We start from the raw sequence: 18,007 nt of genomic DNA on the forward strand, positions 1-18,007 counted from the left end.
CAGCCAGCTCTTTTAGACAGAGAGGATGACCCCAGCTGGTCTTGTGGCCCGAGAGCTAGTTTGGGATCATGTTTCCAAATTAGTCTCGCAGGACTTATGAAGTAGACTTGAGGAGCCTTTCACAAATGAGGAGCTCTAGGAAGCCCTCAAGGCTCTCCTGACCCAGAAGTGCTTGGGTGAGGATGGCTTGACTCCGGCCTTCTTCCAGAACTTTTGGGAGATTATCTCCACCCCTTTCCGTTTAGCTTGCCAGGAGATTTTTGACATAGGCCTTCTCCCTTAGTCCTTGAGTAGGGGTTGGATTTGTTTGATCTCGAAAGGGGAAGATAGGTTAGATATTCGACAGTGGAGGCCGATCACTTTGCTTGATTCTGCATACAAGATCCTTGCCAAGGTCTTGAGTTTACGATTACGGCTCCATCTTACCGACATCAGCCATGACACAGAGATTGGGTTTTCCAAGAGGGCAGCATCCTAGACAACATCTTCACATTCTGGGAGGTAGCGGATGTGGGGGTTAAAAGTCACTGTGCCTTTACCCTGGTTATGTACAATACTCAAACACATATATAAATGAATGAAAAAGAAGATTAGGGTGTTCTGCACCCACCAAAACTTGTGTGGCTCTCTATTTCTCTCTCTCCTTCTTCTGTTCTTGCTTCTGTTGAGAGCTCTCTCAACTGGTATTAGAGCCCGGGTGATCTAGCTGAGCGTGCGTGAATGCTTGAAGCTCAGCAGCTCTGTGGGAGGAAGGAGAATCTCTATAGGAAGCTTTGTGGGTGACTTTACTTGCATCCGAGTATGTAGAGACCTTGGAGGAACCTTTGGAAAAGTCACTTTGGTTTTGCGAAGTGGTTTTGAGAGCCTTTTAAGTGTTTTCAAAGAAAAAGTCGTTTTTTGAGCTTTTCCCTGTTCCGTTCGATGACAGAGACTCCGTATTGACTTATAGAGGTAACTATTGCTTGCTTTTAGTGTCCACTTCACTTCAGGAGCTTGGAAACACCTTTATTCTTGAATCTGGGATCATTTCATCGGATTTTTGACTCATTGTGCCAGTTTCTGTGTTTTTTTGCTCGGGTGTTGGAACTCAAGTTTGGACCAACCATTTGCAGATCTGTCAGTTCCGGTGGACTCAAGAGGTCCTAAAACTTCTATGTTGCTCATCATTCGCACTTCGGTGGAGTTTACAAATAGCTCTGTTTCTAAAAACGTTTTTCAGTCCATGTATTGGACCCAGTGATTCAGACCACGGTTTCCAAAAACGTCTGTCCCATTGTGTTTCGGACGCCCAAAAACCCTTACCTATCAGTTCTTACGCGATTCGGTGGAGGATTTTGAGAGTTATAGATCTCTGTGTATTCGATTTCATCTCTCTGTTATGCATTTTTCATTCTAAGGTTTTGAAACCTTAGATTTATGCCACATGGCAGTGGATAAGTGTTGACTCCCATTTCTCACTCATCGGCGGTTGGGATTTTGGAGTTCCGACAGAAGAGATATTTGTAGATTTTCTTGCTGAGTCCGATTATGTAATGGCACCCATGTTTTGAGGCATCTCAGGTTCTATTTTCAGTAGCGGTCATTACCGTGGGACTATGATTTCTTGAGCATACCTTGTGCAGATCACTCTAGTTGCAGTTTGAGCAATGTACGCTCATTCGTGGTGTGCATTGGGTTGCAGTGGATGATTTATAGGTATTCTTTGTCAATGAAGATGATATTCTCAAGGTACAATCATTGCTCTAGTGATTGTGTGCACTAGATCAATGCTTGACTTGTGTGCTTCTATGCATCATGTGTGTAGCTTTTCTTTAAATAGCTAATAAGTATGTTTTTTAAAAACCATAGCTCGATGAAAGTATTTTACAAGTTTCTTGGGTTCATATCCTATAAAAATATGATGCTTTTAAGTGCAAATCAATTAAGTAATATGGATCGCAATTGAGTCCTAAGAGGAAGAGGGTAAGGGAGTAAGTGTTCATGGTGGTTGTGGAAGTGGTTGGCTGATCCAATATCTAGCATATTGGGGTAATGGGTCAACCATAACTACAAGACAAGAATGCAATAGAGATTATGGGAGGCAATGATATTTCCAAGAGGTTGCATTTGACTAGTTTTTCTTTGACATTATGGGACGTGATAGAGATTTTTGAGCAATGTCTCACTAATAAGAGTGAGTAGAAGATTGATCAATAGTTTATGGCTTAGAAGGTGGAGTATCTATTGTGCCAAGTATGTAAGGATGCTACAGCACTAGTGCAAGAGCAGGTGGAAGGAGAGAGCATAGTTCATTTTTGGGAGTTTGTGGATGAGTGAGATCATGAGTTTGACTTTGCAAGGTAACTAGGACATAGTACATACTCAATCTTATAAAACAAATGCATACTTTCCTTTCCCCCAAACTCTTAAAATTAAAGTAGACATCTCTCATAGCTAGTTCAACCCTTGTGACATTACGAGGACATGGTATAACTATATCAGGATGTGGTGTAACGGGTATCTAGCCCCATTATATATTTGCACAAGATTACATATTTTTCTACCCACACAATCTGTCATATCCTTGAAAAGATTCCTATTCTTTTGTGCTATCGCCATCACATCTACCTTGCGATCAAAAAAAAAATTTACCCACGTAATCTATCATAGCCTTGAAAAGATTCTTGTTCTTTTGCACTATCACCATCACATCTACCTTGCAATCAAAAATTTGATATAACTCCTCTCTACCTGCATGATGAGTAGAAGCCATGAAGTTGTGTTATGCCTTGTTGGGTATAGCCATTGGAGGTTTATGGAAGGTGGTATTAGTTGAGGTCAAAGAAGGTGTCTCTAGGTTATGAATGCAATATAGGCTCGCCTAAGCCCTAGGGCCTGTATATAGTTGACACTAGACTCTTTAAAAAACTCTTAAAAGGTCAAAAAGGAAATTTACACAATTTAAGATCATCTTAAAAACTCAAAAAGGATGTTTACATAATTTGTATAATAAAATACTGGGCAATAAAACATATTAGCTTGTTCCTCGCAAATTTAAGAACCAAATCTCAAATTATCACCATGATTAGATACTAAAAAGCCTAACAATATTTTACCATGACAGTTTTCCAAAAATAATCAACACTTCAAAAGACCCAAAAGCAATATATGAAATCAAAAAATTGTCAATTTCCATTTCACAAATGACATCACACTTCAAGATCTATTAAATTTATTCAATCAAAGTATGAATGGCCGAGGACAACGAGGCTTCCACTTATTAAGCATTGATGTTGATTTTTACTATCGTTCCATTTTGTGTCTAGAAAAACTCCAAGTCGTTAAAGGTGATAGCAATGTATTCTCCAATGTGGTTCAAGCTTCAACTATCTATGACCTTAAGACATTGGATTTTGCCATTTGGCATCTATTTCTCTACCTCTCTTGTGCCCACTACATTACAATCCATAGGTATCCATGTGCCATGGTTTTTTTTCCAACTCCTATAAGCATACCTCAAGAAATAAATGCCATGCACTATTTGATACCTTATTACTAAAAATTTCTTACTAAGTACACATTTAAAATGGTCTCCCTTCTAGAAACCTCCCCTTACATCCCACGTTGGCTATAGGAAATTATCAAGAAATTCCTCTGCTATCTCTTTGCATGCCCACATAGTCTTTGTTTTATGGATGAAGGATGACTTGAAGTAGTTAAATAAATACAATGTAGGGCATAAACTGACTCATACCCATAGATTTTGAAATAAAAACAAATTTCATTGATGGTTAAATAACAAACCTTATCTTCATCCTAAATGCATCTATAGAGAATGGATCAAGAATGGCCTTTTCTAGGCACTTACTCTTTGAGATACTTGGTAGCATGCATTATAATAAAAATACCAAACTATGTTAAGGAGATAGGGACTCCACCCTGAAAACAACTCCCCAATGTTTGAATGGAAAGCTTGAAATGTCCCATGAGACTGTCCAAGGATTAAGATTCAAATTTGCTAGGAGGAAATATTTCTATGTAGTAAACAAGTAATGATAAGAAAGAGTTCAATGTGCCAATCTCTGTGTGTGCGTGTGTGCGCGCGCGTTTGTGTGTGTGTGTGTGTAACACACCTCTTTTACACACTCTCCCCCCTTGTTACTCTCAATATGGCCACCTCTCTCAACACACACACACACACATATTGAGAGAGTAGCAAGGGGAGAGTGTGTGTAAAAGAGGTGTGTTACACACACACACACAAAAGAATTAGCAAATGAAGTGTCATAACGCAAAAAAAACAATGTAAATGATACACATACTTTGAAGGAAAGCAAGCTCGAATTGCATGATTCAAGTTCAAATCTCAAGCCATGTACACATGTTGAACCTTTACATTGAGTCCTTTTCTTGTATTTAACCTTCATATCTTGAGCCATGTACACATGTTAGACCTTCACATTGAGTCCTTTTGCATTTAGAATCCCAACAATGTGACCCTTTTAATGCTCCTCTTTCTTTTCTTTGTCCTTTCTTAAAACTTTGAATAAACCTATTGTAGAAGGTTGCATTACAACCTAGGACATTATCCTAAACTCTTAAGTAATCCAAACATCATTGTCGTCCTTCAAAATGTGACCCACTCAAGATCGCCTTAATAGCTTTGGTCTAGGGAAAGGGGAGTGAATGCAAGAAAAAAAAAAGGTTGAGAGCAGGAAGAGGTTAACATGAGAAAGAGGTTGAGAGATATTTGAGAGAAGGAAGAGGTTGAAAGGAAGGACATGAGTGAATGGGGATAGTTTGGGAGAAATCCTGTGAGGTGTTTGAGGGGATGGGAACACTTTTGAAAATTTTTATTTTTTTTTGAAAGGGAGAAAAACTCCTTAAGATTTGAGTCCCACCAAGAGAGAGAGGAGGATAGGGGGAGTAGGGACCTAGGGAGGTCTCTCCTCCAATGAGAGGTGACTATGAAATTTGTTTTAATGCTCAAGCCTAATTTGCTAATAACAAATATTAGGGCCTAAATCCAACAAGCCTTTTTGAGCCCAAAATTCCCTTAATGAATTGCTCTACCAACCGCACTATAGCCTGCTTACATCATCCATACCTCTATTGATGTCATCGCCATGTGGAAGCCCTGTTTCTCTTATGCAATCAAGTCCTCTCTCCATGTGGATAGCATCTGGATCTCCTTCTGCAAGATCTTCCCCCAAGAAGCCCTTCCATTGCCAAGTATCTCTTCATATGTGCTGCTCATATAGTATCCAAGAATGGTGATACCTGCCCTCTCCGTGTAGAAGTCCTAGCGAGTCAGACATCTGTAGAGGGATGCATGATTGGTTATTCATCTGCTTGCCATAGGGGTTCTTGATTGTGTGTGCCACAATATGTATTCACGAGGTTTTAGACTCGATTGTGGATCCACCTTCCTATTTCTTTTGGTTAGTGGCTCATAGTGGCCTCCCAATAGGTCCATCGCTAGAGTAGATGAGGAGGGATGACACATGCCACTACAATAGGAGTTTCTGAGGATCATAACGAGGATGACCGAGGATATGGTAGCCTGGCCAGGTAACATATCTTCTCTATAGCGATGGTCTCCCTTGCAAACCTATGGATGCAGAGAAAACTACAAACCAGAGATTCAAATTTGTATGCCACCCTCATGGGTTTGATGCAGTACTGTGATCCGATATGGATTGCTAGGGACAGCTCTATGCTTGCAGTATACTAGGATTAAGTGTGATGGGTATCTAAGTTCCATTATATATTTGCACCACATTAGGTATCTGAGTTCGTAATTATTTTAGTTCCCATTTCATTGGATCTCTCATATAGAAAGCTAGCAATAGCCAGTGAATATGCCACCACATAAATGTCATACCAATTGCGATGAACATCCCTTTGCAAAGCTCACCATTTACAATGGGGTGCTTGAAAATTATGTGTCTTTTAAGTGATGACATATGGATGGCTAGCTATTGCAAGCTTTCTATACGTTTCACTTTTTTAAAGGGTAAAAAGAGTGGGGAGGGGTTAGAAAGAAGAATTCAAATCTCATCTAAGAATAAATGAGCTCTCTGAACCATGTCAAATACTTTGTAGTCTCTTAAGTTTTTACCAAGTTCTCTCATAGTTTAGCTGTTTGGGTGAAAGTGCCCCTTATAACATGTTATCACTCGGCATCTTCAAAGTCAGCTCTATGCCAGATTGGTACATTGAAAGACTACACAGGCCAGTAAAATCTTCTTAATCAAACTTGAAATTGGAACATTTCTTGTTCTGCCATATTTGCTAGCCAAAAGCTTGCACACTTTATTTGACGGAAAAAATGAATTCATGCACGTGGGTGGATACGACCAAACTCAATCACCATTGGCCTGCCCTTGAGCTTGTAGCCATTTATTAATTGAAGGGCTTTCAATGATGTGCTTGCGTCTGCAAGGTTCAAAAGTTCCAGGCTATTTGTCAGATATGGTTTAGCAGCTGGTAGAGTCGTGTAAATATTAATACTCCCAGCAGATTAAGACTGCTCACCTGAGAATGTGATGAAAGCCTGCCCTTTCATTCGACCCCGTCTCATGAGGCGAAATATGAGCTTCTGTTCAGAAACCTGGTATCTCAAGAAAAGGGCAACAAGATCTGCCTCAATGACGTCTGCAGAAAGATTCTTGATGTACAAAATCTGCAGCCATTCAGAAGAAGATGAGATGCAGAAAAAGAGCAACCTTTTTAAACAGAGACAAAGAGAGATTGCCACTTCAGAGAGAGCTACATGAATCGGAAAAGACTTCTATCTTCTGCACCAAACTTAATAAAATGCCTACATAAATCTATACTATGCAAACAAGGGTTATTGTAGCATACATTGGAAGGGTTCCCAGGTGAGTAATTTGCGAACTTTCCTCCAGGAAGTTCCCTGATTTCCTCTTGTGACAGACGATTACAAATAATATCTTGTTCTGGTATCTCCTCCACCGTACCCCATTCTGAGTCATCTTCTTCCATTTGCGAACTGGAAGGCAATTGCCCATTTTGAACTTTCATACCTTCTGACGAAGAAGTAGCAATAGGCGTTGCAGGATCAGGCCTTTGGTCAAGATAAGTATGCAAATCTAGGACCTCTGGAGCCCGCTTGTTAAACACCTCATCTGCTGACCTTGAAGCTTCTTGCTCAGCATTCAACCTGGCACGATCCTGCAACATCAGAAGAAAGTCTAAAAGACATTCATTGCACAACGCACTAAAAGACATTCATTGCACAACGCACTAGCAGAGGATGTGTGCTAACAGAAGTTGAGTCTACAAGATCCGTGCTATTTAAGGCGCTTCACCATCTATCTAGGGAAACTTTGACAAAAGACCTGCAATAACGCCAGCTTTTAACGAAAAATCTACCATGGATTTGTTCTTCTGAAAGTCAGACTTGAACAAAATCATATAAATATATATACATACATGTGTGCATGTGTGTACATTACATCTCTCTCTCTCTCTCTCTCTCTCTATCTATCTATCTATATATATATATATATATATATATATATATATATACACACACGTGTGTGTTCATTTAAAAAAAAAAAGTTTGTGTGTGTGTGCAGGCGCATTGCCTTACATATGGGATCAACCATAACAGATACAGCCTTTAGCTCATAACCTATGGTGTGTTACCTCAATGACACTTTCATAACAAGTATATCTCTGGATTTTGAGGCTTGAGATCTTTCAACAATAAGAAATCACCACTTACAAGAAGCGAAAACTCTTACCCTCAATCCAACTTTAGTGAATGCACTCTTCTTGGATACCTCATTTTTCTGGGGGTTTGACAAGCTATCGACCTTTAAAATATCACACAAGTGAAGCAACCAGTGACAATATGATAAATCCGTGTGACTCCATGCTTACCTTTGGTGTCATGCCAATATAGATTTCAGTCTGCTCCAAACTGCTGATTAAGGGCTTCCTGCAAGCACTGGCTGCAAAAAAGCACATAATACATGTTAAACATATGCATTAGCTAGATACACACAGCAGACTCTAGTCCTTGCTTAGCCTGTATGTCAAATGCATACATAATAGAATGTTCATCTACATAGAATCGAATCAACATGCTTGCGGTAACATGATGAATATTATCTGTACACACTTTTTTTTTCTGAGAAAATTTTGATGCTTTATATTAAACAGTAACTATCCCAGAATGGGATGTGCCAAAATACATCAAGAGAAAATCTCAATATATGACAAGTATACATCAGAGACTGTGTAATGAGTTTGCAAACAATTATAGAGAGATTGCTGCAAAGAGTGTCTGAAAAAAGAGAGTTCAAAAAGTAGGATCACCAAAGACTCTATGATTTCTGTCTTTCCATAGAGTCCAGAATGCGCATGCACGCACACACACACACACACATGTTCATCTCTCTCTCTCTCTCTCTCTCTCAGCACTTTGCACATGGACAGGAGGTCTAGACCCCGATCTTAGCACAACTATTCAACCATGCCGTATGCCATGGCTTCCCACCGACTTAGTGTTCCACCACCATAGTACCGATACACAAGGCAGGTGATTCCATGAACACTGGGAACTACCGCACTCTTATGATTGGCCACACTTTGGCTAAGATATATGGATCGGTACTAGAGAGGGAGATTAGCAGTCACACAAAGGGTCACAAGCAGCAAGCTCTTGGACAGGCAGGTTTTCGGAGATAGCATTCCACCTTGGACCACATTTTCACCTTGAAGGCTATCATTGAGGCGGCGAAGTCGAGGCATCAGAAAGTCTACACTTGCTTCGGACTTTCGTAAGGTATTTGATACTGTCCCATGTTCTCGCCTGATCAGGAGATTACAGGAGTTGCAGCTCCCAGAGATCATGATCTCAGGGATCATGAGTCTATATGAGTCCATCAGAGGGAAGGTACATGCCCCAAAAGGTCTATTAGATTCGGTTGAGAGCACTATCGGAGTGAAACAAGGCTGCCCCCTCTCCCCGACTCTCTTTGGACTCTATATTGATGAAATTACTTCCTTTGTAGACCACCTAGGTGGAGAGGGTTCACTACTCGCTGACTTTATGGTGCACATAATGCTGTACGCAGATGACATAGTCCTCATATCATCCTCAGCAGAGGGATTGCAGAAACATCTAGAGGCACTGGAGATGTTCTGCAGAGAGAGAGACGACAGCTAATCTTGGGAAACCCAAGATTATGATCTTCAACACCTCCCAAGCAGTAGCCTGTCTCCATAGTTTTACATACCGAGATGAGCCAGTTGAGATAGTGCAGTCTTACACATACTTGGGGGTTGTGTTCACTGGACCAGGTTTCACGATGACCCATGCAGGGTATAGCACAACTCACACGAGGGCGAGGTGCTCCAGCCTGACTAGAGAGGTGATGCTTCCAAGCACACTTCCAAGACCCTCCGACGAAGGGTTGGCTTTTCGACACGCTTGTGAGACCGACTGCCATGTATGCACACCCTCCTAGGGGAGTGATATTTAAGCGACAAAGTGGAAGAGATTTGAGAGGCTACATGTGATTATGGGATCCAAGATGATTCGGAGCAAGCCCTTAGTCCCCCATCAAATCATACAGGTAGAGTTCGCCATGGCCCCTCTCCAAGTTGATGCTATCTTCTAGATACTGACTTTCCTCCACAGGGTCTGGGCCTTACCCCAGTGGAGATTACCGAGACTAGCATTAGAGTCTTCCAAGCGGCTAGCAAGAGGCGGTGTTGATAAAACATGATACGCACGGGTATCTGCATGGTTTGGTAGTCACGGCATTCAAATGGACAGACTTCCCCCCTTTCAGTACAGAATGGATGCACCACCCGAGATGATCCCATGAGATGAGATCAACTGCCGTAGCATACGATTGGACCTCCTCCAGCTACATACATCTAGGGCTTGGGGAGGGAGGAGTTTCCCACCAAGATCCACTTCTACCATGATCACTTCTTAAGGGTTTTGGAGCATGGTCTCGTCATCAGACCTCAGTACCTTGAGGATAGGAGAGTCTCACATGGATTGAGGATCGCCATCGGTCAGTTGCCAGTCTCGTCACATCAGTTGCGGATCGAGGCAGGGAGAGCTGTAGGCATACCTGGAGAGCAGAGGATCTGTACACTGTGCCGGATGGGGAAGATCGAGACAGAGGAGAACTTTCTATGTGTCTGCCCAGTCTACTATGAGATCCAAGGGCGATATCACTGCCTCTTTCAGGAGAGGCATGGCATTGGTCCACTTACGCGGCTGATCCATTTTCCCGATCATCTTATTGAGATGCGACAGACCCGATAGCAGCAAGGATTGATGCCAAAGGCCACCGAGATTGACAGAGCACAAACACTTGTTAAAGATCTCTATGCATGAGTCACCTGCCGATGAAGTTGAGGGAGAGGAGCTTGATGAGTTGAGAGCATCATGGACTAGCAATAGGAGTCCTCGCTACGATGCTGCCAGACGAGAGGCACGCACTCAACGTGCGACATGGAGAGGGACTAGAGCACGCACGATCGTAGTTCGGCCTATTCCAGCCCTCTTCAGAGGTGACCACCAGAGACGAGGGGTCACCCTTGACGTATCCCACCGGATCCAAAGATCGAGGAGACCACGCCCTCCACCGCATCGAGAGACAACTCGATAGAGACAGATACGAGAGCTCCTCACATCTCATCAGAGAGCCACTAGGTTACCTAGATATATGGAACCTAGGCATGTACTAGGGATGTTAGCTCTGAGCACCTGATACTCTTCTGAGATATTTTTCTACTCTACTATTTTGCTCACTAGCTTAGCACTTTAGCACTCAGCAAGGGCCTTAGTGAGCCCGTTTCTTCAGCCCCTAGTGGCTTGTATGAGTTACCTTTTGGTTTTGCACTTTGTCTCATAGGCCTGCAAGGCCTTCTGCAGACATCATTAATATTTCTTTCTTTCTTTCACTTGATACTCTTTTGAGATATTTTTCTACTCTACTATTTTGCTCACTAGCTTAGCACTTTAGCACTCAGCAAGGGCCTTAGTGAGCCCGTTTCTTCAGCCCCTAGTGGCTTGTATGAGTTACCTTTTGGTTTTGCACTTTGTCTCATAGGCCTACAAGGCCTTCTGCAGACATCATTAATATTTCTTTCTTTCTTTCACCTGATACTCTTCTGAGATATTTTTCTACTCTACTATTTTGCTCACTAGCTTAGCACTTTAGCACTCAGCAAGGGCCTTAGTGAGCCCATTTCTTCAGCCCCTAGTGGCTTGTATGAGTTACCTTTTGGTTTTGCACTTTGTCTCATAGGCCTGCAAGGCCTTCTACAGACATCATTAATATTTCTTTCTTTCTTTCTTCTCTCTCTCTCTCTCTCTCTCTCTCTCTCTCTCTCTGCTCCCCCCCCCCCCCGCCTGCCCCCCCGCCCCCCCCAACACACACAAGCAGCCTCTCCTCCGCTCAGGCCTCTCAGTCTCTGCTCTACTCAGCCTCTCGCTGCTGCTACTGCTGCGGCTTCACTGCTGTCCCCTGCTGCCAGCTGTAGCTGATGCGCTGGTAGACCAACTGCTGGTATTGATACCAAACCTGCTGGACTGTTCTTGGCTGCAAGAACACTTGCACGAATATGTAAGGATATAAATTCAGAAGCAAAACAGTTTACAGCAAAGTAATCTTCTATGTAAAGGGGGAAACTATCTAGTCTTTTGGGATAACAGGGAAGTGCAGAACTGTGTGCATTATGCCAACACGGGGCTGCATGGAAGATACATGGGGGAAGCAGGCCCTTGAAACTGCTATGGCCTCCTACATGGCAGGGACACTACATAAAGCTACATTCGATGTCCTTGTTCACCTCAACAAAATCTGCTTAGTCTTGATTGAGAAAATTGACACTTTGGAAGCCACAAATGTGGCACTGTTGAGTGAGAAAACACGTTTAAAAAAACCCTTTTTTCAGGGAAGAAGCAAGGAGGGTGGATACAGAAGTGGAGGAAGGAGGAAAACAAGAGAGAAGCGTGGGAGAAAGATAGGGCATAGTGGGAGCTGGAAAAAAACCAGCGTAAAAGAAAGGGTACAGGTCATGGGAACACAGCTGCAACAGCTCAAAGACATGAAAGGGGCAGCACCGAGCTGGCATGCAAAGAAATGGAGAAATTAAAATCAGAAAATGACACGCTCAGGAAGAGACATTCCTAGACGCAAGATTGGTATTCGCCAGCAGGTAGGCAGCCCTTTAGAGGGAAGAGAAGAAACAGCCTACAGATGCAAAATGGAAGGAGGTACTCAAGAAGGGTACATCAGCCCCAAAGAAAGAGTTATCCGCCGATGCCCTGGAGGAGGATAAGAGAAGGAACAGCAAAGCCCTAAATGTCCTTATAAGAGGACTAGTAGCCGGTGATACCCCATAGCTGATGCTGAATCATTGATCACCAAGATGGGTGTCAATCTCACTTTTGAGGCAGCATGGAGAGAGTGTAAGGCCGAAGCACATACAAGACCACTGGTAGTGAGATTCTAGACAACGGCAAACAGATCCACCTTCATGAGTATGAGGGCAACACTGAAAGGGACCAAGACATACATAGATGACGAAGCTTCTGCGCTCCTGCGAGCTTCCCTCTCCCCCATCACTAACACTACCTCTACTCCCTAGCCCCCCCCCCCCCGCCGCGACCACCCCCGCCCCCTGTCTCTCCGCCCTCGCCTCCCGCTCGCTATCCCCCTCACCCGCCGCCTCGCTCACCCGCCTCCCATCCCCCCGCCTCGCTCGCCCGCCTCCCATCCCCCGCCCCCTGCCTCTCCGCCCTCGCCCCCCCGCCCGCCCTCGCTCACCCGCCCCCCTCGCTCACCCGACCCGCCCCCTCGCTCACCCGCCTCGCTCACCCCACCCGACCCCCTCGCTCTCCCGCCTTCCATCCCGCTCCCCCCCGTCCCCCACGCCCTCACCCGCCTCTCCGCCATTCCGCCTTTCCGCCCCCCCTCGCCTCCATTCCGCTCCCCCCCCGCTTCCTTCCGCTCCACTCGCCCATTCCGCCCCCCCCGCCTCCACTCCGCTCCCCCGCCCTCCGTTTCACCCCTCCGCCCCCGCCACACCAACCCCGCCCCCCCCCCCGCCCTCTCGCGCCACCCGCCTGCCCCGTACCCTTCACCCCGCCTCGCCCCGACCCCCCTCCGCTCACTCACTTCGCTTCGCCCGCCCTTCTGCTTCACTTCCCCACCCCGCCACCACCCTCCGCCTCCGCCACCATCCCTTCCACACCCAGGCGCCACCCTCCCGCTTCGTCTCCCCTTTTGGGGTGGCAGCCTGTTCTTCATCGGAAGCTTGCAGTTAGTCTTGGCGGTATGGCGGCCCCCTGCCCGGATCCGAAGGCCCAGTCGGACCCTCCCTCTCCAGATGCCTACCGCGTTATCCTGACAGAGCAACAATCATCTCGTGTGCAGGAGGTTGCCACTGACTTTGCCCGTACCTCTGTTTACGGTAGAGTCATTGGTCACTCTCCCTCCAGAGCAGCCATCAGGGACTGGCTCCAGTCCACTCTCCTGCTAGAGGATGGCCATATTGAGGAGGTGGCCCTTATGGGAAGGGGCATCTTCTGGCTCAAACTCTCCAATGAGAAAGCTGCGAGCAACCTGATTGCCGGTTCCCCCACATCGGTGGATGGAAAGATTATCATGATAGTCCCGTGGTACCGTGGATTCAGCGCAGCAGATTTTGATGTTCGGTTCCGTATACCTCGCCACCCAGTGACACTAGTTTTTCCAGGGCTTGCTGCTGAGCTGCGGCCGATTGTCAGGGACTTGGGCTCCCATTTTGGATGGGTTATGCACGACACTTTCGCCGATGCGGTGACCACGGCAGGAGCCCCCCGAGTCCGAGTGGCTGTGGCAGACCTTGCGACCCTCCCTGCAGTGATCGAGATTGTGACAGATGCCGGCAGCATCACCCAGAGCATGATAGTCACCGGACAGCCAGGTCAGTGCTTGAGGTGCCACGGCTTTGGGCACTTGGCGGCTGCGTGCCCACGCTTCGCCAGCTCATCTCGACCCCCCCCGCCCCCGCCTCCTCCGCCCCCGCCCCCCTCGGACAGTCACGTCAGGAGGAGCCGAGGCAGGCGGAGCCCGGTCCAGAGTTAGTGGGTGGCTGGACCGAGGTTAGAAGGAAAAGAGGAAAGAACAAGAAGATCTCGGATAAAGGCAAGGAGGCAGAGGTTACCCTTCCGGCAGCAGCACCCCAGAGACCTGACAGGCAGCCGCCCCAGGGACCTGAGAGCTTCTTCGTCGACGGCAGCCCGCCCTTCACAGCCTCAGATCCCCCTCTCTCCCGCTCCCCCGCCCCTTTCCACTCAGTCCCAGTCCCTTCCCCAGTTTCCCCTCCCTTCGCCCGACCCGCAGCCTCAGCCCCCGTCTCTTCCTCCTCAGTCTCCTTCTCCTCCCTCTCAGCCCCAGCTCCAGAGGCGTCCCCATCCCCCCCCTCCCTCCGCTCCCCTCGACTCCTCTACAGTGTTAGCTGCACCTTCGGCTTCCCAGCCGAGGGCAGCCCCCGCTCCGCCTCCTCCACTTGCTCCGCCAGTCGCCTTCGTGGAGCTCGAGTCGCCTACCCCTCAGCCTCCTCCCCCTCCCCCCCCGCTGGCAGGACACCCGGAGTCTACACCACCACTGGAGCAGGCTTCCATGGCCGCTAGCCCCTCAGTGGCAGACTCTGATGGGTCTCAGCCTCAGGAGAGAGCGCTTCCTCGAGACTTTTACAGATCTGGCCCCTGGGACTACCTGGACGTGGCCGACCTTGGGACCTTCCCGGCTTATCTCGACATCAGCATCTTCCTGCTCCGCAAAGGGGCGGATGGGAAGATTGTCGCCTTGGCCCCTAGGGATGGCCCTAGCTTCGCCTTCACGTTCCTCAGCGATGGCACCGAGACCTGGACAGACGACTCGGTTTGGGAGGCGCTCAGAGAGCAGACACACGCCCAGGTCTGTTCCTGGATAGGCCCGTCCGGTGGGCAGCTTCTCGAGACTCAGTGGTCCGAGGGCAATGTGCGCCTGCGGTGGCGTTGCGCCGCCAAACGCTTCCGACTGATTGTGATCCTCAGACCTACCCTGTCATGGCCTCTCCCCCAGGATGTCAGAGCTTGGTCCCATCAGAAACTCCGAACCTTCTATGGGATGACCACTTCAGAGATCTCGAGCTGGCTCGAGAAAGCATTTGTTCATGGCACCAAAGGCCTCTCGCCTTTGTTGAAGGTGTTGAAGGACGGGCAGGACGATCCCGTCTCCCCCTCCAAACCTTCTCATAAGCGGCAGCGCCTCCATTCCGACATGCCTGGTTCTTCATCGACTTCGACCGCGAGCAGACAGTTGTTCGCAGCTCCCCATCCCTCGCCATGAGCCTACACCTCGTATCCTGGAATGTGAACGGGTTTCACTCTTCTGGCACCCGTGGTCCCAGGAAGCTCATTTTGCGACAGGAACTTCAGCCTGCAGTGATTGGTCGTTTGGATGTACTTCTGCTCCAGGAGCACAAGCTCTCTGCGGCTCATTCCCGTAGCTGCGGGAAGGTTCTCCCTGGACGTTCCTACACTTACTGGGAGCCCTCGATCGGCGCACAGGGGAGGAGTGGGGGTGTCTGTACCTCCGTGTGCGAGCAGTTAGCCCAGGGAGTTTTCGGTCATGGCACGTTGATCCCAGGCCGAGCCCTTTGGGTAGGCCTGGATTTGGAGGGATCCAAAATTGGAATACTCAACATTTACGCTCCGACAGACCTCCGATGCAGAGCCACTTTCTGGAGGACACTTACAGGGATTCTTCCAGACATGGATTCCTGGATTGTTGGAGGTGACTTCAACAATCTGGAGACATTGGAGGACCAGCAGGGCAGAGGTCCGGAGTTCACAGGTATGGCTCAGGCAGAGCAGTCAGCTTGGGACTCCTTCATCTTCGCGACAGGAGGTAGGGACAGTTGGAGAGACCCGTCCTTCCGGCGTTGGCACGGGAGCCTGGACTTCTCTTGGGGCTTCCGCAGGGAAGGAGGCAGACTCCTGGAGAGGCTTGATAGATTCTATGTCAGTGATTGGGCCATCAGTAGAGGCGGTCAGGCGGGTATAGTTCCAGGGACGACACTTTCCGACCATGCGCCGGTACTCCTCTCATTAGATTCGGCAGCCCAGACCCTTCCCCCCCGGTCATGCAAGATTCCCGATTCTATTTTCTCGAGGGAGGACGTGCGTAGCAAAATTTTCAGTCTTTGGGACAGAGATTGGGGGGAGTGCACGGATTTGGTGGACTCAGTTGCGCAGGCTCTGCAGGAGTCCAGCCAGATCTGCCAGCTAGCAGCCCTACAGGTTCGACAGGATTGGTGGAGTAGAGAGAGAGCTCTTCGGAGGGACCTCGCCTCCATTCAGCGACTCCAGCAGGCTTCCCCGGGCTCGGAGGAGCTTCGGATCCAGGCCCTTCGAGCCAGAGCCCTCCTGGAGGAGACACTCCAGCGCCGCTCAGAGTTTTCCTATCACGCCTCTCTCTCCTTCTGGGCCCGGAAGGGTGATCGGATGTGCAGGGAGTTCTTCAAGACGCATGGCCAGAGAGCTGCAGGTGATCAGCTTCGGAGTCTCAGGACAGCGGATGGTCACATCGTTACGGATTCGGGGGAGGTCCTGGGGTTGGCCACTCACTTCTACAGGACCCTCTTCCAGCAGGAGCCGCTTGCCCCTCGTGCTAGTCGTGCCCGTGAGGAGGTGTGGAGGCACATTCCATCCCTGGTCCAGCCTAGCATGCAGGCGATGTTGTTGGCGCCGTTTACCTCGGATGAGATGCTGGAGGCCTTGATGGCTATCGACGGACAGAAATGCCCAGGAGAGGATGGGCTTCCCCGAGCATTCTTCACCTCCTTCTGGGACCAGATCCATCAGCCCCTCCTTGCAGCTCTGTAGGGGATTTTCAGCAGCGGTTTGATGCCAGAGAGCCTCTCTTCGGGACTGATCTGCCTCATCCCGAAGGGAGGAGATAGACAGGAGATCCGCCAGTGGCGTCCGATCACTCTCCTTACTACCGCCTACAAAATCCTCGCCAAGATGATCAGTGCCAGAGTTCGGCCTCTACTCCCAGACCTCATTCATGACACTCAGACAGGCTTTGTCCAGGATCGCAGTATCCTGGATAATGTCTTCACCTTTTCAGAGGCGGCGGAGTGGGCTCAGCACAGTGGATCACACCTTGCCATTCTACTTCTCGACTTTGAGAAGGCCTACGATCGCGTGGACTGGTCCTTTTTGGAGGGGACTCTGGAGCGGCTAGGTTTCCCGGCAGGATGGATTCAGGGTATCTCAGCTTTGTACAGGACAGCGTCTAGCAGGGTCATCATTGGAGGCAGGATGGGTGAGCGCTTTAGCTTGGAGAGATCAGTGCGTCAGGGTTGCCCCCTTGCTCCTTACCTGTTTCTTTTCTTCGCCGAGGCCATGACTTACTACCTTCGGGCAAGGTCTACCGGGATCCGGGGGGTTCGCCTTCCACTTCGGGAGGACACGGAGCTTCTGGACTCGGAGTACGCAGATGATACAGCCCTTTATGTCCAGGACGATGAGAGGATGCTAGAGAGGGTGCGGATGGCCTTGGAGGTCTTCTGCTCGGCCGCTGGTGCGAAAATCAACTGGAACAAGTCAGTTGGTTCTCTCACAGACCCTGGGGCGTGTTCTCAATGGGGGCGATTTCTGGGTTTCAGATGGATTCCACGGGGACAGACAGCTAGATACCTTGGTTTCCAGGTTGGCCTAGACATCACGCCAGCTCAGCAGTTTCTCCCGGTGCTAGACTCCATCCGACGGAAGCTGGCTTTCTGGAGCACTGCTAAGCTGTCTCTTGCAAGTCGTGCCCTGGTAGTTAACCAGGTCCTTCTAGCCACGGCTTGGTATGTGGCTTCCTGCTGGTGCTTCTCGAGATCCAGCGTGGCACAGCTCAGGAGGTTGGTTCGGAACTTCCTTTGGTCTGGGGAGGATGGTCTTAGAGATACCAGAGCCAGGGTTGCTTGGCAGACAGTCATTCTT

The 18,007-nt window shown here is 48.1% G+C and overlaps 1 protein-coding gene across 2 annotated transcripts in view; it reads right to left on the minus strand.

Annotated features, from left to right (window-relative positions):
- Positions 1-5,990: 5,990 nt before the first annotated feature.
- Positions 5,991-18,007, minus strand: part of LOC147879931 (uncharacterized) — a 65,605-nt gene continuing 53,588 nt past the window's right edge. The window contains exons 5-8 of one of the 2 annotated variants that reach the window (XM_087371859.1): positions 7,891-7,961; positions 6,847-7,176; positions 6,517-6,664; positions 5,991-6,417 (exon numbers count right to left, since the gene is read on the minus strand). In XM_087371859.1, coding sequence (XP_087227985.1) covers positions 6,317-6,417; positions 6,517-6,664; positions 6,847-7,176; positions 7,891-7,961 — 650 coding nt within the window. In that variant the 3' untranslated portion in view covers positions 5,991-6,316. The remainder of the gene's footprint in view (positions 6,418-6,516; positions 6,665-6,846; positions 7,177-7,890; positions 7,962-18,007) is intronic. The other variant, XM_087371858.1, reaches the window with a different exon arrangement.

This window comes from Dipteris shenzhenensis, chromosome 33, assembly GCF_047967505.1.
Source record: "Dipteris shenzhenensis isolate YYH24624 ecotype China chromosome 33, Dip_SZ_1.0, whole genome shotgun sequence".
Classification (NCBI taxonomy): Eukaryota; Viridiplantae; Streptophyta; class Polypodiopsida; order Gleicheniales; family Dipteridaceae; genus Dipteris; species Dipteris shenzhenensis.